Source organism: Triturus cristatus, chromosome 4_2 (assembly GCF_964204655.1).
Source record: "Triturus cristatus chromosome 4_2, aTriCri1.1, whole genome shotgun sequence".
Classification (NCBI taxonomy): domain Eukaryota; kingdom Metazoa; phylum Chordata; class Amphibia; order Caudata; family Salamandridae; genus Triturus; species Triturus cristatus.
Window position 1 is genome coordinate 286,321,164 of NC_140586.1, and position 25,232 is coordinate 286,346,395.

General features: G+C 45.3%; 1 protein-coding gene across 4 annotated transcripts in view; it reads left to right on the forward strand.

Moving 5' to 3' along the window:
* Positions 1 to 7,967, forward strand: part of UCHL5 (ubiquitin C-terminal hydrolase L5) — a 161,420-nt gene extending 153,453 nt beyond the window's left edge. For all 4 annotated transcript variants that reach the window (XM_085601536.1, XM_085601537.1, XM_085601535.1 and 1 more), the window contains one exon: positions 7,244 to 7,967. In XM_085601536.1, coding sequence (XP_085457662.1) covers positions 7,244 to 7,285 — 42 coding nt within the window. In that variant the 3' untranslated portion in view covers positions 7,286 to 7,967. The remainder of the gene's footprint in view (positions 1 to 7,243) is intronic.
* Positions 7,968 to 25,232: the final 17,265 nt, after the last annotated feature.

Sequence of the window (25,232 nt, forward strand, 5' to 3'; positions counted from 1 at the left end):
ACCTTCCATTCTGTCTTGCAAACCTGAATGCTGGTGGTGGCACTCTATTATGAGCTCTTATAAAGTACCCTACTGAACCTCCCTGTGGTTATGAATAACCATCTCACATCCTGACCTAATCCTACAAACAGTGTGGAAATAATTAGAAAGAGGGCACCAAAACACATTACAAACCTACAGAGGTCGCAGGGAAGCAGTTATTTTGAAGGTGTTACAACATGCACACACATGCAGTGGATATACTTTGAGGTCTTTGCCAATGCTGTCTTAGAAAAATAAATAGTTTTGCAGCGTGAATCTTTCTGGATTCACTATGCTGTGCATTATTCCGCGATCTTGTGGTTGGGTCCGGATTCGTAGTCTTTTCTTTGTTTTTTTTTTTTGTTTTTTTTTGTAGCCCAGGTGGGCGTCGACGTCCACCATTTGGTGCACCTCCCGTGACGTCGTCGTGCTTCCTGCGGAAGTCCCACCTTTGGGGCGCCATCTTCAGATTCTTTTTTCCGCCGTTGGGTCTGGATCGTCATCGGGAAGCTCCAGAAATTCACTCGGAGGAAGAAGGAAGAAAAGCGAGTTTCATCGATAGAATCAAGAGAAGACATCAGGAATAGAACAGATTTCATCAGGAGCGCGAAGAAAGAGGACCAGCGAACCTTTTTTCTTCGACAGCCTTGGAGAATGCACGCTCAGAGACCCTGAGCGAAATGGACAAGACGCCATTCAAGTTCTGCCCAAACTGCCACCACAAGTTCGCGCAGAAAGACCAGCATCCGGTCTGCAACCTCTGCCTACCGGTGGATCACCAGAGTATCGACTGCAACGCCTGCTCAGCCTTCGCGCCGAAGACACTCAGGGTGAGAGAGAGGCAGAGAAGAGCCAACGCCAACATGGATGGCAAAGGGAAACCCCCGACACTCTACGAGCTGGGCCTCGACACGGACGACGAGGACAACGTCGCCGAGACAGCCGAAAACTTCACGGTCGTAGAGACCGACAAGAAAAAAGAAGACGAGGTAAGAGAATCGTCGAGCGCAAATCAAAAAACACCTCAAACACGAGGGTGACTCGAGAAAAACTGAGTCAAGGTCCACGAAGGGAGCCCCGGCGCCGAAAACTTCGACGTCCAAAGGGGGAACTTCGGACAAAAGGCCCAGCGGATCCTTACAAAAGGACTCCCTGGTGCAGAAGGACGCCGAAAGGCAAGGGTCGTCGAAATCATCCCATGAAACGGGCCGATCGACGCAGAAGGAACGTTCGACGTCGACGCAAGTTTCATCGAAAAGACCCGCGGTCGACGCCGAAAGCATCTCCGAAATGGAGAAAAAGAAGAGGCGGCTCGAGGCCGAAATGGAGAACATCCTTCAAAGGAAGAAGGAGTTCGACGCCAAGATGAAGGAATTCAAGATTCCAACGGTTTCATCGGCGGACGTCGTCGAGGTCGAAGACGAGTTCGACGCCGAAGGGCTGACAAGGGATCTCGAGGAAGAAGAGGAGCCCTATTATGAGGAAGAAGCCGAGGAAGAAGACCAACAGTCGTTCTTCGAATCGGCGGCATCTACCAGCAACGACGTCGAATGGCACGATCTCGACACCGAAAACCCGGAGGAGGCCGTGGACACGTACCCCTCTAGGCCTTCGCCACCCGACGACATCGGGGTGTACAATATGGTGGTGAAGAGCGCAGCAATGGCCTTCGGCGTCAAACTCGACGAGGAGAGGCCGAAAGCCGATTTTCTCGTCGAAACACTGCTCCCCATCCAGACTAGGAGTCAGTTCCTCCCCATGCTACAAAGCGTGATGAACCAGGGGAGAGAAGCCTTCAAGGAGCCTGCCACCTGCCGGTCGATCACGCCCAGGACAGAGAAGAAATATAAGCACTCCTCCCTGGACCCACCTTACATCAAGGGTAGCGTCACCGCAGACTCCATCATAGCCTCCACGGCCAGGAGAAGGGCCAACGTTCCAGCAACTTCGGGCCCACCTCCGGATAAAGAGAGCAGGAGGATCGACCTCACAGGCAGGAAGGTCGAGAGGAACGCCGCAATGCACTGGCGCATGGCGAATTCGAATGCACTCCTCAACAGACACCAATACCAGCACTGGGATGAGATGGGGGAGCTAGTAAAGCACCTCCCCGAAGAATACCGCCAGAGAGCCTCTCACCTGGTGGATGAAGGCAAGAACATCGCCAACTCCTGTATAAAGATGGCGTTGGATGGGGCAGAGACTTCAGCAAGACTCATGGCCATAGGGGTCACAGAGAGGAGGCATGCATGGCTAAGAATCTCGGGATTCAAACCGGAAGTGCAGAACAACATCCTTGGCACCCCCTTCAACGGAGAGACACTGTTCGGAGCAACGGTGGACGAAAAGCTCACCCAGCTCAAGAAGGAAAACGAGACAGCGAGGTCCATGGGGGCCCTACAGCTGAGGGGAATGAGACGAGGAAATCCCTCGAGGAGACCCTACGGTAGGGGTGGAAGCCAACAGGGGACGTCGCACCAGGCGTTCCAACAAGGTCAGCAGGGCGAAGGTCACGGACAAAGTCAGCAGAAGCAAAGCTGGCAATATCAACCTCGGGGCCAGTCCTTTCGCGGGAGAGGGAACGGACGTGGCCAAAGGAGGAGAGGGGGCGATCAGCCCTCCTCGAAGTGACTCAGCACGCAAGAAGACGCCTACCCTCGTAAGGTCCCCAAGGGTGAGGCGCAAAAAAGTGTCATCAGGGGGAAGAGAAGATTCAAGAGCCTACGAGCATACGTCACCAGTAGGCGGAAGGCTGAGGTTCTACCTTCAGGAGTGGCGGCGTATAACCACAGACAAGTGGATACGGAACATTGTGCAGTACGGATACTGCGTAGACTTAGAGAAAAGACCTCCAAACAGGAAGCCGAAGGGAAGACAGAGATCGGCCCAAGAACTGGCAATACTCAGAGAAGAAACGCGGAAACTCCTACAAAAGGGAGCCATAGAGACAGTGCCGTTCAGGGAACGCAACAAAGGGGTCTACTCAAACTACTTCGTGGTTCCGAAGGTAGACGGAGACCTCAGACCCATACTGGACCTCCGTTACCTAAACAAGTTCATCAGAACGCAAAGGTTCAAAATGACTTCACTGCAGGAGGTACTGCCACAGATAAGAGAAGGGGACTTCATGGTCACCGTGGACCTCAAGGATGCCTACCTTCACATCCCAATAAACAGAAGGCACAAGGGCCTTCTAAGATTCAACATCGAACAGGAACACTACCAGTTCACAACCCTGGCCTTCGGATTAAAATCAGCGCCAAGGGTCTTTACAAAATGCCTGTCGGCGGTAGCGGCACACCTACGAAAGCAGGGAATACACGTATACCCCTACTTGGACGACTGGCTGGTCAAGGCAAACTCACGCGAGAAGTGCGAGAGGCACGCAAAACGCGTAACAGACACCCTCACAAATCTGGGATTTTCCATCCACTGGGGAAAATCATCGCTGGAACCGGAACAGGTAAAGATTTTCCTGGGGGCAAAGATCAACTCCCTCAACAGTACAGTAGTGCCCAGCGACAGGAGGACAGATGCTCTACTGAAGGAGACGCAGCTCTACCAGAAGGGGCGAGTTCTGACAGTGAGGGCGGTGAGCAAGATGATGGGGATGATGGCGTCCTGTATCCAGCTGGTGCCGAATGTACGCCTGCACATGAGACCATTCCAGGAATGGCTGCAACAGCAATGGTCACAAGCGAACGGAAGTTGGGAGGATCTAGTGGTTGTTACGCACGCAGTGCAGGAGGAGATAACTTGGTGGAACAGAGACAACATAACAACGGGGAGAAGCCTGACACCACCAAGCCCAACAATGACCATTACCACGGACGCATCGCAGAAGGGATGGGGAGCGCACATGGACAACCTCAGAGTGAGAGGTCTGTGGGCTCCAGCAGACGCGGTCCGCCACATCAACTACCTCGAGTTGAAAACGATACTGTTAGCCCTGAAGGCATTCCAGAGACACCTGTGCGGCCAGAGGGTGTTAGTACAGACAGACAACACCACGGCGATGTTCTACATCAACAAACAAGGGGGGACACAGTCGTTTCCCCTCTCATCCCTAGCTCAGGAGATTTGGAGATGGGCCATACCTCTCAAGATAGATCTACTGGCAATTCACCTACCAGGGAAGGACAATGTGGAGGCAGACTGGCTGAGCAGACAGACCTCAGCATCGCACGAGTGGGAGCTCAATGGCCAGGAAACGGAGAAAATCTTACAGAGATGGGGGACTCCCACAATAGACCTATTTGCAACACGCCACAATGCAAAATGCCAAAGCTTCGCGTCCAGGCAACCAGATCAGCAATCCAAGGGAAATGCCCTATGGATAAGCTGGTGGAGGACATTTGCCTACGCCTTTCCACCGATACCCCTGTTGCACAGAGTGCTCGACAAGTGCAGAACCAGCAACATGACTCTGATCCTGGTGGCTCCACAGTGGGCGAGGCAGACATGGTTCTCACAGATTCAAGAAATGGCGCAAGGCAATCCGTACAGGTTCGAGAGGAGAAAAGACCTGCTCTCAATGCAAAACGGGGAGGTCCTGCACCCAGAGCCAGAGACACTCAACCTAGCAGCATGGCTCCTGAAGACCTAGAGTTCGCACACCTAAGGTTACCTCAGAGCACTATGCGAGTGCTACGGGAGGCAAGGAAACCTACTACAAGAAAGTGCTACAGCGCAAAGTGGAAGAGATTCACGGTGTGGTGCAGGAAAAAGGGCCTGCAAAACAGAATGACAAGAGACTCAACTGTGCTGAGGTACCTCACACACCTTCTAAAGAGTAACCTCTGCTCGAGCTCCCTAAGGGTACACCTAGCAGCGATCGTTGCCTACACCAGAGGTGAGAAGGGTGGAAGTTTCTTCACCTCGCAGGTGGTGAAGAGATTCATGGAGGGAGCCAAAAGAATGGCACCCCCGAAAAGGTTGCCGCCGCCGGCATGGAATTTAAACGTGGTTCTGACGGAGCTCATGAAGGCGCCGTTTGAACCCATTCACAAGGCCACTCTACAAATGTTGACGATGAAAACTGCCTTTCTAGTGGCCATAACCTCACTACGCAGGGTGAGCGAGCTTCAAGCACTAACGCTACAGGAGCCCTACGTTCAAATTCACAAAGACAGGGTAGTCCTGAGGACGGACCCACACTTCATGCCCAAGGTAGTGTCGGCGTTCCACATGAATCAGAGTATCCAGATACCGAGTTTCTTCCAAAACCCGACTACAAACGCAGAAAAGGCCCTGCACACCCTCGATGCCAGAAGAGCGGTGATGCACTACATTGAAAGAACCAAGGAACTCAGGAAGTCGAAGCAGCTGTTTGTGTCCTTTGCTACTAGCTTCATGGGTAGACCAGTGACCAAGGGCACCATCGCTAGGTGGATTGCCCTCACTATTCAATTCTGTCACAAACAGGCTGGACAGGAGCTAACGGAGGGGCCCCAAGCTCACTCCACAAGGAAGAAGGGGGCCACAGTTGCCTTCCTGGCAAACACGCCCATCCAAGACATTTGTCTCGCAGCAAGTTGGGCATCTGTGCACACGTTCACAAAGCACTACTGCGTGGACATTCAAATGAATAAGGAAGCACAGGTCGGACAGAAGGTGCTACAGCACATTTTCAACGACCAGCGATCATCTTCCACCCAGCCACCACAAAAATAGGAAAACCGCTACAAAGTCTATGCACAGCATAGTGAATCCAGAAAGATTCACGCTGCAAAACGAAAAGTTTCTTACCTGTCGGTGTAGTTTTGCAGCTTGAAGATCTTTCTGGATTCACTAGCGAGCCCACCCACCTCCGCCAGGAAGATGAGGCTGGAGGAAGAGGGGGTGAAATGGATAGGATCAAAGAAGTGGAAACGTACAGAAATATGGACAAAAGGATTAATCAATCGCCTAGGGTTAAAAAAAAAAAAAAAGAAATTAAAAAAAACCGGGAAAAAAGAACCCGAAGATGGCGCCCCAAAGGTGGGACTTCCGCAGGAAGCACGACGACGTCACGGGAGGTGCACCAAATGGTGGACGTCGACGCCCACCTGGGCTACAAAAAAAACAAAAAAAAACAAAGAAAAGACTACGAATCCGGACCCAACCACAAGATCGCGGAATAATGCACAGCATAGTGAATCCAGAAAGATCTTCAAGCTGCAAAACTACACCGACAGGTAAGAAACTTTTCGATATGCCTAATGATTGGCTGTTGTGGAAGTTACAGCTAAGATGAGATGTGTAGAACCAATGCAAGGTGTTGGTAGGATCTGAGAGAGGGATGTTGGATAGTGTTAGTTTTCTCACATTCTCACAATCCTCAGCTTTCTGTCCAGATAAAGAGTTGAAGATTAATGGCCGTAGGCCTAGCCTAGATGAGATTCTATTGGTACACAAATCTTCAATCTACATTGACAAAATGTTCACTTTCAAGGGGGGACAGGCAGTGCTCACACATCTGAGCCTGTAGTCTACTATCCCAGTTATTACCGTATTCTCGCTTTTAGTCTTAATTCAAACATTGCAAATCTACAAAAGATCCATTGTTGACTAAGAAAGTAACTTGAGTTTTCCTGTGCTGGTTGATTCATGTGTGAGCTACCCTCCTCTGTGAACATTGATTTTTATCCTTCTTCCCTCACTTTCACTATCGCAATAATGGGGTATTGTTGTGGTCTCTATGGATAGTTTTCTAACCTCCTCAGCCTTAATGGTTTAATGCCGAGAACCCCTTATATGAATAGACTACAAACACTAATTTCCTTTTTTTTTTCTCACTGTGGTGCTTATCCTTGTGCCTGGTACTCCCAGTCTGATGTCTGGGAATAATTCAAAGCAGGTATCTTCATGAAGAGTAACAATTCTGTAGAACTGTAGTTAAAGATCAGTAGCTTCATTGTGTGCGACTTTGCTCCTCTTCTGTTGAATTAAAGTGCACCGAGGGCATTCATTTTGTTCAAGATGCATCTGTCCAGAAGTCCTGATGTTCATAACCTTTCCTCTCTATTGCGAGCACTAGTATTGCAACTCAGTAATAAACTAGAAAACTCGACTGAAGTGCTAAGCTGCTGTTTAATCTAGCATCCTGATTGCCATGAAAAGTGTCTGCCGGTGTCCCTTGGTTCTCTCGGGCCAGACACAAGCAGCACACTAGAACAAAGCAGTATAATAAACCACAAACTGTTGATTTGTCAATGAATTACTTATTTTGTTTTTATTCTAGGCAAAAGAAAAACAGATCAAGAAGGCACAGGAAGCAAAGTGAGATCTTGCAGTAGAGTACAGATGGTCCTTATTTTGTCATGAACACCACGGAAAGCAGGATCTGCTGTAGTTTCTACAAACATAACTGTGCGGTACACGCCTGGTTTTGCCCATTCCATGTGCACAGATCAATACATCTCCCTGCTGCCTTGTGTGCATGCAGTATATGGTAAAAAGGTGTGGTTAGATCGCCTACCTAGAGTTCAGTTTTACCTTTGTGTATTTCACAATGCATCGTAATTTCCAAACATCTATAGACAACTGACTCTGGAAACTGATGTGGAGGTGCATGCTTTGTAGTTGTTTCCCAGGCAGCCAATACGTTGCAGCCCCGTATTCTCAATGGGCATATGGGCATGAGTACGGTTAGCCTAGGAGAAGCCCTCCTTGTTTGAGGTTGGTGGTCCGTGTAGCGCCTAGCACACAGGTCATACATGTGTGATAAGGGGCATCCGTGTCGCAAGCACCTGTATCTTTTTCCCATAACATACTGAACCAATCTAGTTTTTGTGTTTCTTTATTCGTAGTGTATTCAAAGATTCCTTTGATGTCTGTCATCTGCAATGTTCTGTTAAGACCAGTCCCATCCAATTATTAGTATGGGTTAACAGATGTAATGTTTCCATACACTGGTAACTCATGATGTAATACTGTTGGTGCAAATAAAAATTTCCTTTTTTTAATTTTTGTACACAAGTTTTTCTTCCCTTGCTAGTCTTTGTTACCAAGTGACTTTGGTTGATTATAAATATGTATGTAGATGGAGACTCAAAGATGAGGGGAACGACTCTTACACCTACTTGAATTCTGCACAGGTTTATTCAGCAAAAAAAGCAAAGAGCAACATTATTATGCAAAGCAGTGGCATCTACCCACCATCAGCTAGTCATCATCTAATGGGGGAAATCCTCTCCTATTTTCTTTTTTTAAGCACATAACTGTGAGCTAGAAAAGCCGAAACAGAAACTGAAACCCAGCAGGCACATACCTTTCTCATTAGTGGAACGAAAAAGGACCTTCAAAAGATACAAGAAATGTTAACTTCAAGATTGTTTTTAAAATCGCAATTGGGCACCAGGAAACTGCGTGAGATATTCCAGCGCTGAGTTTGGGCCACCTTATGGACATGCTGTCAGCATCAGCCCCCTGTCAGGAGGAGATTTCTCACATTGCCGGTCCCAAATTGTGGACTGGCTTAAACGGTTTGGTTGGTCCGGGATCAGTGATCAATCCTTCCATCTCTCCACCTGAATACTCCTTCTTGACAGTCCTTAGGATTGTATAGCCTCAAAGGGAGAGATTTCAAAGACCATAAGAGAGCAGTAAACTTCCAAGCCACAAAGAGATCCACTGTTTCAAGACCCAAGAGCACCAGTCAAAGATTTGACCAAGACAGAGGTTGAAAATTGAGACGTTAAAGTACAAAGATCAGTGACCGGCACCTCAAAAGCTGAGAGGTAGAATGGAGGAACAGATGGGCAAGATAGGGGGGGGGGGGCAGGAAAAGGTTTGATACGGATGGAAATTACGCAATCTCCCTAAAAATTCCACTTAAAGTGTTAAAACCCGCAATACCCCCATCTGGTGTGCATATGATCTGCCTTTCTGGACTAAACCTACTGATCCATCCCCTTCACCTAATTGCATGCATGTGCTGTTCACACAGATTCATATCCAGTAAAGGGTCCTTCAGGTAGAGGTAGGTAGGTAGGTAGGTTGGTGGGTGTGTCTTTGATTTGTTAGATGTGTACAACAATCTCTCACACACATAACCCTCTCTGCAGATTGTTTATCCATGCCACTATATAAACTGGCTCAAACCATCGTCTGCACAGCAATGACCATGTCTCATGGATTTGTTTGGGTAGTTGGAATAAAAAAGTTCAGTAATTGTTTAGCAAGGAACAGCAATTGTAAGCTTACATAGGAATGGTAAGATTGTCATCATTTTCAAGCAGTCTGTGGCCAGTACACATACTTGCACGTATACATGTTGGCATAGCTACAATTTGAGACCTAAATAAAGCCAATTAGACCCTTATTGTCAACCGACCCATTCACATGCTAGAATGAAAGACTAGTATGTTTTTTAGGGGTATTTTTGTATTGAAAAGTGACGTTTATCTTGTACCTCCATCACATGAACATGTGCTAGATGCACTTTCTGTCCCTTGGTTGCCTGAAATAAAATGGTTTGGGCATCCACCTGCATACAAACACTGGCTTTATCTGATTTCTTTGAAAAGAGTTTAACTAGGATTATGGCCATTGAGAAAATAATGACTTGGAGGCTGATACCACCACTTCATCCACCATAGTGGCATAAAAATCGAAAGCTTTGGGATTGATTGATTTTGTACTCTAAGGAGACATAATCTGGTCTCACCTTGTGGCAGACATCCTGCAAGCTTCCTTTACAGTTATTGAACCTTTGCTCCCTTTCAATGAGGCATTGCTAAAGCCTACTTGGCTGCTTGGGCGAAAAACACTTTTTGGGCCTGGCAATTTACTGGCAGATAGTTCAGGCACACAGTGCTGGTCTGTGAGATGTAAGTTCTTGTTTTCCCACCCTTTGCCAGCAACTCTGGTGGTTCAGCCTTCCTCTTCACAGTTGAACGTAGTCTTTCCCTTGGCGCCACCTGAGAAACAGTTTTTTAAAAGGCTGCACTTGAGGGGTGAAAGGATTTCACTTCATTTCTGTCACTCTCGCCTTGTGTACAGCAAGTACCAGGTGTTTTTGGGGCTGCCGTGTCCACTCCTCCTAGACCATCTGTTAGTCTTTTATGACTCGGTAAATTATTGTTTGGGTCTTTGGAAGTTCTCAAACATATCTTTAATTGTGACCTGGCGTCTGCAGACACCATGGCTTTATCGATGGACAAAGCTTTCACGCTGCATCTTAAAACTTGAATTTGTTCTATCAGCTTTTTAGGAGATCTTGAACAACCCTCAGGCACATGTCCTTCGAGGGCAAGCTGATTTGGTGAAAAGGCGAGACCTCTTTGAAAAGGTTCTTGAATAGTAGAGAAATGCCTTTCTTGCTGGGCTCAGTCTTGCCAGCAAGACAGTACCAAACCCACCAACGTCCAGTGGACGGGAAGGCCTCACATTTTTGTACCAATTGGACTTGCTGAATAAGGGTATAACTTTAGCAATATAACTGAAGGGAGAGCCTGCATAATGACTGCCGCTGCTAACACCGTAAACTGTCTTACTGAACAAAATGCATGAATCCTGCAGATTTTGGAGCAGTCATAAGTACATGTTTTGGTGTAGTATAAAAGGAAATTATTTATTGTTACAATAAATAAAATCAAAGGAAACCGCCATTAGTATAGTAAACCATGTCAATCGTTAGATCAAAGGATCACAGTATTTCAACAGGATCAAAAAAAGTCCTTTGAGAGATGCCATGATTGATTCTTCAATAGTATCTGAATTGTCCAGTGATTATAGAAATACAGTTCGGATATTGACCTCATTATAGATATTGCTTGCTTGTTCCTTTTGTCGGTTTCTAACGAATCTCACACAGATTTCTTGCCTTTAGTTATTGATGTTCCATTGGCTAGCAGAAGACAAGGGGAAACAGACTTCAAACTTCTCAATACAGCCAGCCAGAACAGGTTTTGCTGGACTGAAGTCTCCACTCCCCCAGGGCTGATGAGAGTAAAGCAACGGAAAGGATTTAATAAAATAAAAAAAAGAGACTTAATTTGGTATTTCATGAAAGATTGTTAGGCAACATTTGTACTTGGATCAGCAATGGTGAAAGGCATGATAAACAAAAGTCTATGATCTAAGTACTCCATGATAGTCTGTAGTCTCCAGCTCAGAGTTTCACGGCTGACCGTGCCAGCTGGAGACATGGCAGAGAGGCCTTTCATTGCAGTAAGCGCCATTCAGATTCTACCAGTCAATGCCACTTTTATCCACTATATCAACAGAGTAAGTTTAACTAGAATGTTCACCCTTTTTTGGGAGGTGATTCACCCAAAACAGATTTAGCTGTGCCACCTAGAATTCTTTTGGCTGCCATCCAAAGTTGTGGGCATCAAATTGACGGACGTGGAACCTGCTGCAACATCCATCCTTCCATGCATGCATGGCTCTGGCTCAGATTTGTTCATTGATGCAAGTCAGAAGGAATGCACACTTTTCAGGGACTCTTTTCCGTCCTCTGGTTCACACTGTCTTTTGCCAAGCAGGGTTTAGAAGTGGCTACTGTATAAGGCCATTTGACTGCTCTGTTTGCCTGGAGTCTCCCAGAGCAGCCACCTTGCATGTTGCCACTAGTGGGGTGGTTTTAAAAGCTAAGCTTGTTTACTCCCAATCTATTTATTGTACTCGGTAGGATATTCTCTACACTTTTCTAATGGCATCACCATTCAGTCCAATGCACAGTTGCCTGATTCAGCGAGGCAGCTCCGAAACGGGTTAGGCAACTCACGATCTGGATGCAAGTGCCAGTTTACCTCAATAAAGAATTCAGTGTAATGACCTTGTTGTGGATTGCGTCTTCATGCAGTGGATAAAACTTTGTAAGATGTTTTCCGGCTTGTCCAGGTCGGGAGGACTGCACCACCGTGAATTTTAAAGGGGCTGCACAGATTCAGAAGTGTTGAAACCTGTCACGCGGGACAACTGGTCTTAACAAAATAAAATGGCTCTGGTTACCCGGAAACCCACTGGAGGGTATTTTGAATTTACAAAGTGTGTGTCAGGGCGCAGAACCCACTGAAGGGCAAGAATTGTACAAAGGACATTACAGGTCCCAGCCTGCACTAACAATGGAACTTACTAGAAAGGCCCACCAGAGGGCAATACATTTGAAGTAACACAAGTGTCTTTTGTTTCTGCGCAGGTGCACCAACAGCCTGTGATCAAGGAGGGAGGCAGCTCCGAAACGCGTTAGGCAACTCACTATCTGAATGCCATTGCTGGTTTTCCGCAAAGAATTCAGTGGAATGACCTTGTTGTGGAGTGCGTCGTCATGCAGTGGATAAAACTTTGTGAGATCTAGAGATGTATACAATGTGGGCCAGCAGCGGCAAACAGGATTGAGGACGAGTCCACTTGCAGGGTCCATACAGGACAAGATTTGTGTGCTATCCGGACCACATTTCCCACAATGCACAGTCTCATTCGAGCCTCCCATTGGTGGGTGTGCAATATGAAAATGGGGAAGTGGGCTCAGCGTTTGCACACACTGTTTCCGTTCAAGCCTCTGAAGAGAAGCAAATGGAGCTTCGAAACGCGTCAGGCAATTCCATTACGGAGCGGCTTCTACAAGCGGATACTCGTCCCTGCCTATCATAAATAAAGCTGCTGATCGAGTGCATGCGCTGCTCTGGCGAGATGTTTAGTGAGTGGGCTTTTAAAAAGCCGACCACAGCTTTTTGTGTGGCCTAGAGCGTGCGGTTACACGCAGAATGACGAGCAGAGGCGCCATCTGGCTTTCCTCTCTCGTCATGGTGCGCGCACATCGCACACCAGACCTGCCTCTCCCCAGCGCGCGTGCACCACTCACGGTCTCTCCTCCTGCTCCCCCTCTCACAATCAACTTTCAGGGCCGTGCTTGTAGTACAGTGCTTGGTTTATATACCACCCTACCCCCCTTCCCCTCTGCTACTTCTTGACACGCACTCGTACAGTCCCCGCCCACCTCCCGTGCTCTCCTCTCTTTCTGTCCTCCATTCCGCGCCCCCCGCCCCTGCTCTGCGCCCAGCTGGCCCCTCTCAGCCTGGGAACGGCTGCATATATCCCTTTTTAATTGAACATTATGACCCGGTGGCCCTCACAGTGGGCTTAAGTTTAAGTGTGCAGTTGGTTTCCTCCAGGTGTCATGAAACCGGCAGTTCTCCTCAGTCGGACGAGGCTGATGAACGCAGGCGTTAAATGACCTCTCACTTCACCACCAGGCCAGCCTGCAGCGACGGGTGCCCGGATGTATTGTCCCATTTTTAATTCGCTTAATTAAAGATTCAGAGTCGCAGTTCAGGGTACAAATAGTCAATTGAATGTCGAAGAACTCCTATCATTGGGAATTAAACAATGAAAAGTAATACTTTGAATAGGTGTCTGGACGTCATTTGCCGCCTCCACTCCCAGAGTGTACAGAGATCCCTTTATTTAGGGTTTGTAATTGTAAACTCCTTTTCTAATTTATATCGCATCAGTAGAACATCTAAATATTTAGGCCGCTCTCTCATCTCGCCATTCACGCAATCTTGTATTTGTTCTGTCCGTCAAACCTTGAATCCAAACAGCCTGCCAACTCTTTGGATACGGTGTTGTCTACGTTTCTTTCCAATTCTTACTTAAACGTCCAGATGTAAAATAGGTAAGCTTAATCTAAATCTCCACCTTTTTTTAATTCCCACGTTTTTGATGTATGGTGTTATTCCCCACCAAGTAGGTTTCAGAGCCCATAAAGAAAAGCCACCCCCTGCATTGCCTGAACAGTTCTGTTCTTGAGTAAACCATATCAGAATGAGATACTGTCCCGTAACCCTATACTGAGCAAAAGCTTGTCATCTCCCCCTGAAACTCCCGCCTGGCTCTGTCCCCTGATCCAGTCTTCCTGGTGACCCTTCTAATTCTGCTTGGCAGGAACTTTGCCCAAATATTTAATATTATGCCTCTGGGAGCAACCTATACATCTCTAACAGTTCCTTTACAAGCTTTATCTGGACCAGCCCGGTCCCATGCAGCAAGGCATTCTGCCCCAGGTGTATTATCAATAGGCCCCTCCTCCTATTCCCTAGCTTGTAAATCATGGGCAGCAGTTGGGACCGCAGCATGTCCGTTCGTCTGACCAAGCCGGCTCCACCTCTCAAGAACAGACTCAACTGCCTCCCATTACTCCAGCTTTCCACATGATTTCCTGACTTTTTAATGATCGAATGACAGCAAATTCGAGAACTGCTGGCTTTGCCAATGCTGGTTTGTTACATTTGGCACAGTCTGGGTGAGGAACCTCTCACCCGACTGTTGCCTGATGAAATGAACATGAGGTTTCTCTTTGGGCGTGGCACGCTTCTATGCTCTCCTTTACCTCCTGGTCTTTCAAGCGTCCAGATCTTCAAAGGTAGCCTCTGGCTCTAGGGCTCCTCTGGTAAAAAAAAGTGTGTGACTGTGTGCTACACAAAAACTGCCAGTGCTGGCGCCATTTGGCACTGATAAATTAGGTGGCACACTTATCAAAATGCAAAAAGTGACAAAACTAATCAAGTGCTACCTATCTGGTACCCATGAATACTAACATCCAAAGGCTTTGGCCGCTACCCGCTTCTCTACCCCCACTCCATCACCCTCCACAATGCATTTCTCATACTGGGCATAATCGGGTGTGTACATCATTGGCTTTAATTCTTTTTCACAACAGTAAAACCCCTTCTAAAAACATATTAATAACCTAAAGCATACTCTTGACAGGAACTGAAAGGTTTGCTCCAGATCAAGAGTCCAGATACCTAGGAGGAGCGTATTATGGAAGGACCTAAGATTTCTTAAGGAAGTGTTCCTTTTAACAGACATCTTCCATTCACCAAAACAAAAGAGAACATGTGTAGACTTCCCGACCAGGCTAACAAATGATTCCTTCTTTGTGACCAGCAGAACCTGGGTGGCCTTCAGCTTTCCTCTTCTTACCTGGTGCAAATTGTCCCGAGCTCCTGCATCATTTGCTTTGAAACTCCTTTTTTGCCCCGCTCCTTTGATTAGATGTTTATAGAATGTATTCATTGCACTTTTACACTTTTTACTAAAATATATTGATATAGTTTCATATATATTTGTAAAGGCAGTGTCTAAAAACGTGTCACATTAACACATTATTTAGAGCAACTGCACTTATAAACAGAGATTCACACATTTATTACTATTTAAGGTCTAACCTTAGTTTATTACCACAATACAGTTAATTGATATAAGAGAATGTTTTTACTGTCTCACAGATTACTTGTAATTGCTTTCTCAGAGAAATAATTCTCCTAGTAGTTACAAGGTCTTCTCAATGTGATGTTACCACACTGGACAAATTCACCCCTTGTATCCTGGTAATCCTGGTATAGATTAAGTACCTGTTGGTAAAATAAGTACACTAACTACCATGGCATTAACTATATGTGTAGATGTGCAAAATATAATATGCTTTTCATAACCATAGTTAAGGCATCATGACTCGAGGCTCTGCCTCTTGTGAGTCATGGCCACTGCCCACTCTCAGCAAAGGTAATAAGTAGTATATTACCCTGCAAATATACTTGTACATTCGGAACACCTTGTCCAGCATGTTGTGATGTCCTTTAGTGTGAATAGTAATCTTCCTTGAATGTGTTTTAATTTTTCAGGTTTCTTTTCCTTTTTGAACCTCACTGTGCTGTCCCTATACAGTTAATCCCCCTGACACATGCTTTCATTATTCTTCCTTGCCCAATAAGAGCATGTTCGTGTTTGCCTTTAGGCAGTCCTTGCCTCTTTTTGCATGATCCACCCCCCAGATTTTTGGACTGTTGCTGGGTTTTTGACTCTGAAGTGCACTGAGCCCTGCTGACCAGGCCCCAGTGCATGTGCTCTGTGCTCCAAGTGTATGTGCAATTGGCTAAAACCTGATTGGTATATAGCCGGGTCTGGTGGCTCAGTGGACTAATGCATCCACTGCAGGGGCCTGTGTTCGACCTCAGGGTCACAGGTTCAAATCCCCGTGGGTCCACTCAGCCTTTCATCCATTTGTGGTCGATAAAATGAGTACCATTGAGTTGGGTAACAATATACATCTGTCATTCAGCGCCAAGATGCCCCGTTACTGGGGTGACCGTGCACTTTACAAATACACGTTATGTTATATTTAACTTACTTATAAGTCACTAATATATGGTCCGTAGCTAGTAAGTTAAATGTCGCTAATGGACTGCAGCACTTATTGTGCCACAACTGCAGTAACCAAGTGAAAACATGACTCTAGTTAAACTGCCAACTCAACATAACAAAATAAACCCTTTTGCCAAGTCAAAACTTGTCTTTTTAATATGGATAAGTCACCCCAAGTAAGGCCTTAGTAGCCCATAAGGCAGAGCGCTAAACATTAACAAGCATTGGCATAGCCAATAGGTCTCGCTTTTGGTACCTTATAAGTATTTAGTTATGGAGCACAATATCCTTGGTGCAACAACATCAACTGTTGCATGGCTACACACTTATAAGGTCCCAAAGGCGAGACCTATTGGCTATGCCAATGCTTATTCTGGGTGGTTCCCAAGTTTAGTTTGAGAGCAGCTCCTGTATTGACCACCCTACAATACCAGCGGCCCAGAATTTGCTCACCAAGAAGTTTCAAAACCATAAAGAGGCGCATTTTATATAATTATTTTTTTGCAATCTTTATTCAACATTTTTCACAGATAACAGCAAGTACAAAAAAGTCAGGCATGATGACCTTCCATACAGCACCTTCCCCACATCTTACACATACACATGCCCTAACTAGGCCCAGAACTATGAGACACAGCTTAGCCCGATTACACTTCTTGCCCTCCATGAACCAAACTTTAAGGAGGGCCAGTTCAGGTGGTCAGTTATTTTGGAACTGGATACTGCTTGGATTCTTTTGAAGACTAAGGTACATTCTGCATATGAATTGCTTGCAGGGGTGAGCAGCACAGGAGCTGGTCCACTTCACAGTTTGATAAGTCACAGTATTCTGCATCCCTACAATAAAACTAAATCCCCTTCTAAGAAATAACCCTGTGGATTTTGAACTCTTTTGACAGACCCCTGCTTTAATCCAATGGCTTGGCAGTGTCTCCTCTTTCAATGATATGGCATTGTGGGGAGGTAAAGACCAGATTGAGGCACAGAATAATTGAACTGGGTTTGAGATTAATTCAAGCATTCCACCCATCACTTTTCTGTTTCCCTCTTCACTGTGTGCTAGGATTCAACCTGCACCATATTGACCAGGCAAAAATAGGCCAAACCCAGCCTGGGGTTCCTTGTGTTCCTAATCAGAGGGAGCCTGGCCTGGCATTTCAGGCTGGACTATTCACATTGTAGCAGGACCAAGACTGAATTGCATGTGGCTGGGTTCTGTCCGAGGTGGCATGATGGACAAAAACAAAACGATGGACTGATTGTGGCCCAGAGTAATTTCCACTTGCTGAGATGAATTCAGGCAAGTCATTAATCTCTTGTTAGTTTTACTCTTTTCGACAATGTTGGCGAAATACAGAATCCTTGGCAGAGGCAATAAAGGGAAGGTAGGACTTGTATTTAATGTGCTTGCATGAAAGTTCAAAACCAAGTTCCCCGCATATTGGTCAAAAGGACTGGGTGGCCTTGATCAAAATTAGAAAGCGAAGGAGTCCACTCAAAAATAGAGGATACTGCTGAAGATAAGATGAAGAGCTGCGTCTATTGGCAAAAGTAGAGGCAGCAGTGAAACGGAGCGGAAATCAGATGAATTCATCGTATTTATATGAATAATGAATCCAGTCTCAATGGTGGTTTACTGAATGTTGATGCACAGCCCCTGAGACTGAAGAAGCCTGTTGTAATATGAAGATCCAAATCAGGAACAAGTGTTGAACAAAGCCAAGGATTTTTTTCATAAGATAATTAACAACGCCACAGCTCGTAACGGTCTGCCTTTCTCTGGAGCCCAGGCACTTCACATAGAATCTGGTCTGCTCCACATTCCAGGGCAGTCACTGGCTCCCAGGCGATAAGGGGAGGGAACCATTTAGAACAGTTAGGGGAGAGGGTAGAAAACCGAGGCGATAAGCTCCCCCATGCTGGGAGATACCACACATCCCCCTCCTTTATAACAAGTGTACTTGAGGGGTAAAGGGGAAGAAACAAAGGAGAAAAAGTGAAGATAAGTGTACAATAAACAAAATATTTCAACCAGAGAAGGAAAAAACATAAATCGTTGCTGATTGAAACAGTAAGAGAAAATTCAAATTGTGCTTACTACATAATCTTTGAGAAAATGTGAGTGGCATATTTTCCTCCTGCTAGACCTGAGGAAAACCCTGATGTTCTCGGTGTCTGGTGTAGTAGGAGTCTTATTCTCGACTATATCCTCCTCCTCAAGTACGGGCCCCTTTTCTTTAGGATCAAAATATCTTGCTACTCTTCCCACATTCCAAATCCTGCCATCGTGAGTTTTCACCGCATTCCTCAATAGTTTAACAAGTCTAATGGGTTCTGTGAAGCCTGACCACCTTGCTTTGCCTGTGGGTGCCTTAATTTTGACCAGGTCTCCCACTTCAAATCGAGTATCTTTGACTCCATGTATTTTAGTTATAGCATATTTTCTTCTCGGTCTGGACCCTCTTTTCCCTTTGTGTATGTTGTTTGACCTTAGTAAAGTCTAACCAACCCTTATGCTACTTCATCCAACCCAGAACTAGTGTCGAGTTAGGCTTCCTAGCTTTCATGAGCTCGAACTTTGTGACATTAGTAGTCTGGTGGGAAGTCAGCCAATGTGCGTCTAGTCCATTCTTGACTTCCTCTCTCGCACACAAACCGACGGCTCTGGGCAACTGGATTCCCTCCTTAATGGTCCTATTCAACCTCTCCACCATTCCATTTGTTTCAGGATGGTATAACGCACTTAATCTGTGTCTAATTCAGTTGCAGTGGAAAAATGCTTTCATTTCTTGGGAGCAGAACTATACCCCATTGTCTGTCTTTATAGAGCTGGGCAACTCCTCTAAGAAACACCTCTAGCATGAAGTCAATTACAGTCTTGGTGCTGATATCTGATACAAACTTGAATTCAGGCCAACGTGATTAAAGATCCACTAACACTATTATGTAGGGATACTGCTCTCCTGTTAGAGGACCTACAATATCTAAGGCGATATCCACTCATGGTCCCTCTGTTGGTGGTCTACAGCGCATGGGTGGTGTGTGCAGTTTAAGTATTTTGTCACTAGTAGAGCTGGACAGGCACTCCTGTACCTTTCTACCTCAGACGAGGTGTCCCCGCGCTGAGGGCCAGGACACCTCGTCTGAGGTAGCTGCTCGCTTTACAAATGCTGTTTTTTAATTTATTTATCAATGTCCACGTCTATTCTGGACCTCCAAAAGTCCAACCATGGTCTCTGCTTGGTAATCCCGAGATGTCCTTCATGAGCCAACTTGCCCACCCTTCCTGTGTTTTTCTACAAACCCTCTGTAAGAGAGAATCATTTATTAATTCTTCCTTCCATTGTATTTCCTCAACTGATCCTTGTGTTATGGTACAAACATGCTCATCCTGCAATCCTGCCTCCTCTTCCACCTGTGAGCTGCTAGTACTTTCTTGCTCCCTCGGTTCCCCTATGACGTGGGAAAGATAATCTGCAGCATAGTTTCTTACCCCCGGTACATACTCTACCCCGAACGTGTACTCCTGCAGGCTCACAACCCACCCCCTGATCCTACTGGAGATGGAATCCAGCCCTTTCCTAGTGAAAACTTCAACTGTAATCCTTTTCCTGTATGAAGCTGAACCACTGCTGGATCACATCACATCCTCGTAGCCAGTGTGATAAAATGAAGATTCAAATCAGGAACAAGTGTTGAACAAAGCCAAGGTTTATTTTTCATAAGATAATTAACAATTCCTCCGCCACAGCTCGTAACGGTCTGCCACTCACCGGAGCCGAGGCGCCACATAGAATCTTGTCTGCTCAACATCCCAGGGGAATCACAAGCCCTCAGGCGATAAGGGGAGGTAACCAATAAGAACAGTGAGGGGAGAAAACACAGAGATAAGCTCCCCCACGTTGAGAGATACCACAAAGTCCCTTCAGTGTCAAACCCTGAACAGATCCAAAACCAAGAGTCCACTAGTTGCAGGTCTTTCCCAATCGCGCCTGGGCTCTATTTATTAATAGAACATTGGAATGTTGAGCACTCCTTCGAAGACAGTGGAGTGTTCCAGGCTTCTAATGGCTGGTAGAAGCCCGTAGAGCAACATTCCAATGTTTTCCTTTCACAGCTGTTGCAATGAACAAAGGCCTCACAGAGCCCAAGGGGATCTCCAACCCCCTTGGGCTCCATGAGGCCTTTATTTTACAAATTCTGCTCTCTGGGTCGAAATATTCTAAAAGCCTTAGAGCCCTCCGTAGTGGGCCCTACCAGTCATTAAAGGCCCGCTCCCTTGTTAAAGGCCCTCAAACCTTAGGCTTGGGCCCTTTATTGCTGAAGTGGGCCTTTAGTGGCCAGTAGAGCCAGCTACAAAGGGCTCTAAGGCTATAGTATGTTTTGAAGAGGACTTGTCTAAAAGCAGCTTGTGGTCCCATTTTCAATACTAGATTTTTTTTTGAAAACCTTGTTCTCTCTCTTCTGACACAGCTTGTGTTGACCGGGTGTAGGATGAGACATTTTGGGTTTGCCAGTATAGTCGCACAGGGCCAGGAAGCATCGGTAGCTTGGTAGGGGGGGACCACTGAAGGAGATTTATTCAACATCTAAAAAATAACAATGCTACCTACGATCTATTTCATAACATTTCACATTCTAGTAAGTGAAAAAATGTCAAATATTACAAAGGTGTTCCAAAACATTCTATATTAATTTAATTGACAAAATGCCTGGGAAGGTAGCCAAAGTTAAATTTTTCTAAAGTTGGTCTCAGTGGCAGCTAAACATAAAAATGGTTGCGTAGTGAACAATTGGAACAGTAATAAAGGGGAGGGGAAAAAAGATGTACATGTACCATACAGTACCTTGAACTGTACATTGCAACTCACCAAGAAGTTCCAAAAACATATTGAGGCAAGTGAGTCAAGGCATGTTTGTAATGGCATGGAACCATGAAGTGAATTGCCATAGCCTTATAATGTACCTAGTTGGAGGTATGTTATCCCCCTATAACGCGTACCCCAATTTAAAAAGAAGGTACTTTCCTATAGGATCCAAAGACAGAACCTGGCAAATGTACACCCTGTCCGATACATAAACATTCTTAATCTGTAATTTTGTTGGTTAGTAATTCCCTCCACAAACGTTTTTTTAGGACATCCAGTGGGCTAATGCACCTACTGGAGAGGTGTGTGTTTTCTGTCGCCAAAGGTTCCAGTCCTAGTAAGAAAGATCAGCAGGTCAAAGCGCCTATGCCAAAGATGTGTGTGTAACCTTATATACATATATATATATATATATATATATATATATATATCACCGTGGTCAGCGGATACAAATTTCAGGCTGCTTACATTCTGTGGATGTGCTTACAGGTCACCAAGATATGCTTTGGAAACGTTTAACTATCAGTTATTAGAGGTCAGTGAGCCAGTGAATGCGCAAGCAGTTGTCTATCTCTGATTGGCTTGAGGTCCCCTTGGAACCTTGAGCCCAAAAAGAGCTGAGCTGTGGGATCTGCCTGCCACACAAGATCTAACCTCCTGAGCCCAAATGTAAAGACCACGCATTAACATTTGATGTATAAACAAAATTGCAAAAGAGCTATCTATTTAAAGGCTGAATTGCACAAAACAAAGTCAGAAACACTGGTATCAATCGAGTCTTCCCCTCTTAACCAAATTGTATGATCTTAGGCAAATATTTAGTTTCACTGAGCTTCCTTTTTCTTATCAAATAAGAGTATCTTCAAATTAGTGACTTCAGGGTGTGCTCTGTACATCCCAGTGCTTTTGATTTCCTAGACTATAAAGTTATTCCATTTATAATAATGCCAACATATAGAGTGCATTACAAGTGACTTCCCTCTTGGTTCACTAATGACATTGTCATCAAATGGGGGAGAAATATTTTTTAAGTGCACGTTTAAAAACGTTTTTCCATATTGTGTTCCTCCTAATGCAGCATTATAATCTAATACAGTAAGGTGAACCGCTTCTGCATGTTAAGAAAATAACATTTTTGGGATTTTTAAAAATACTTTATCACATTTTACATGATGTTTGTTGTATGATTTACATTTCAGATATGTTCATGGCAAGGCTTGTGTATGGGCTCTTGGTCTATATAGGCTTTACTGTATAATGATTGAATGTTTGTTTGAATAATTAGTTTAGCTTTGGCAACATACTTCTGCTGGCAACTAAGGACCTACTACTTGGTTGAGAATCCATGTAAAGTGATGGACCCTCACTAGATAAGTAAGTGGGTGGAGCTGGAGCCTTGAGGGGAAGGAACCTACCAGTCATGGGTTTCTTTGCCTTCCATTGAAAATATGGCGCAGCAAAGCTCTTTGCGAGTTAGGCTTACTGTATCAAAAGCCCGCATCCCATGTCTACACACTCACACTGATTTCCGCTACAAAAAAGCGTCTCTATATTTACTGGTTTGCAGATTTGCTTGCAGTGTCTCCACCGATTAGATACACTTCATCAGCATTTTCCCCCCAAATCCGAGCGTTCACACAAAGCGTAACAGAAAAGATGAGTTTTCATCTTGATTCAAAATTGCATCATTTGGTGTTGATTTCTTTCAGAAGGATGTTCCATGCCTTCGCAGTTAGCAACCTAAAACTGCTTCCAGCTGAGTTTGTCTTCTGGGAGCAGAGGATAAGCAGCTCTCAATGTTAGTGCTGAGGGTGCTGGTTTCACAGGAAACCCGACCATGGGGTACTTCCGGCCTTTGCTCCGGGGATATAGTCGCTGCGTTCTTCTCTGCTGTTGATTTGTGGCATCTATCTTTCTTCTCATGTTTCCTATGATATGGTCAGATAACTGCCACCAGATGGTGCGGCGTAGGGTTGTTCTAGGTGTAGAAAGGTCACGGTAAGCCTTCAGAAGCTTTTCTGCTGCCTCGTGTTCTGGAGGGTAGTTAATGGACGAGCACAAGATGTATTTTTGTCTGTCCATATGGTGAAAGATGGTTCTGCAGACTTTGCTTTTCTCATCTGCAGTTTAAAAGGTCTGGGTTTGGAAGAGGCCTTGCAATTGTTTTTCTTTTTCTTTGGAGAGCTACTGTGGTCTAGAAAGTCATGTCTCCAAGTCAACAACAAGAAAAATACTTTATTCGGGTTTTGTAAAAAAACATAAAAGTCAAGAATACAGGTATCCAAAATACATAATTCCTATGTTTCATCTTCCATTGGTTACACTTCATTAAAATACACAAGAATAAAATGCAAGTAAATACAAAATAAAAATATACTGAAGTAGCCTTGTTTCCATACCTGATCCACCCGCAGTAATTAGTTGCAGCTCGATCGAAGCCTGACTGCGGACTTTAAAAAAACTAGGAACATGCAGTACCATGCTCCCTGAAAGCATTAATAAAAAAGTGAAAGCGGGACGTACTTGTCTAAAATTTGCCTTTTTTTAAATTAGGATAATGTAGGACTTCCTCGCTACCTCATAGTAGTTACAGAACATCAAAAAGTGGAGCATATCCCGTGACGACCTACCATCGCAGCCACAGGGAGACAGGGTCTCACCTTTATTTCTCCCCTGTGGGTGTGCGAGGAGAATATGGAATAAATCAAAGTGGAACCTGGTCAATTAAAATCGGTCATAAGAGCGAAGGAGCCGTAGAAGATATGATTCCACAAACCGTTTTCAAGATGATAAATCGAAGTACACTGGGCTTCCTTCGCTCACGCTCTTCCCTATTTGCCACCTGCTGTCTAAAGAAAAGCCTCCTTGGCCCAGACCAGGTCCTTCCTGCCACTTGATTTCGGGTTGCTAAAGAGATCAGGTCTTCCTAGACTCCTAAAGCCTTCCCTTATATATTTAAGCCAGGATATATAATTAACGTGGTCCAGGGCCAGACAGTCCTTTAGGATCTCTTTGTTTAACGCAGTCCCATTACCTATCCATATTTTCATCCAAAGGGCAGGTGGTGAAAGGACAACAAGTCGGACAAATAGGCTATACCCTGCTCTTCATATACTATGAAAGTGAAGGTTCCCTGAGGTACGCTTAAAAGCAGTCTCCTGAAGTTATTTTCAACTCTTTGGAGCACGTCATGAGAGATATAACTCCAGATAATGTGGAAATATGGATTTTTTATGATCAGTTATGTCCCCTATCTTGGACCCCAACGGTTTCATGTATAAATCACAAGTACATGTATGTTCCCTCCAGTTCCAGTTATGAAGACGCAAATACATGTGCGTCCACCGTTAACATGTCCTCTTTCAGATCCGCCATGAATGGGCCGGATATTCCATTCCTAAGTACGAAAGGCCACCGGCTTTATATGGTTCACTTATGCTATTTTTCAGTCCAGGCGAGTAGGCCCCGATTCTGCCATCAAGCTTTTCCTGCCTTCTGCCTCTGAGAGCTCCAGTCTGAGCCTGCATCTGTATCCATGAACCTTGTCCTCATTCTCTGCGCAGCTAACAGTGCCTGACATCAGCTTGTTGCCTGCCAAAAACTGTATTTCACCTTCGAAATTATCTGCTCCGCTCCCTGCCCAATGCATTCCTGTCTAGTAGTTTAAGTAAACATCCTGCCAGCTACCGAGCAAAGGCCCGGCTTCTCTGTCTTTATGCAAGTAATTCATAGCCCTGTTACTATGGAAGATTCCTGCCCTCACATCTAGTGTAGACACTTAGACGCTTGTACACGCACTAACAGTCAGTATAGTCAGTATAGAATAAGATTCTACTCCAAGAAGGCCTCTCTTTTGGATAACACAGTTCTTTAAACATAGGATGTTAGATATGATTTGGGATTAGGTTGACTTGACTCTCCAGACTTCTGTCGCCACATGTAGAGCTAAATGTCAAGTCCCCTTCACCCCCTAGTTGCACGTCAATCACACGTCATGCTGCTGCGCGCGCATTTCTGCCAAGTATTTCTGCTGACATTGCGAAATTCTTTCATGGAACCACCCTATTATGACATCATACCTGATGACGTTCTTTAGTTACACCCAGTTACGCCCACTTTTGCTACGCATGTATGTTTTATCTTTACTATCAATTGTTACGCCTCCTGCATTTGCTTCACTGTAATGCCTATTGTATAAAAGTGATT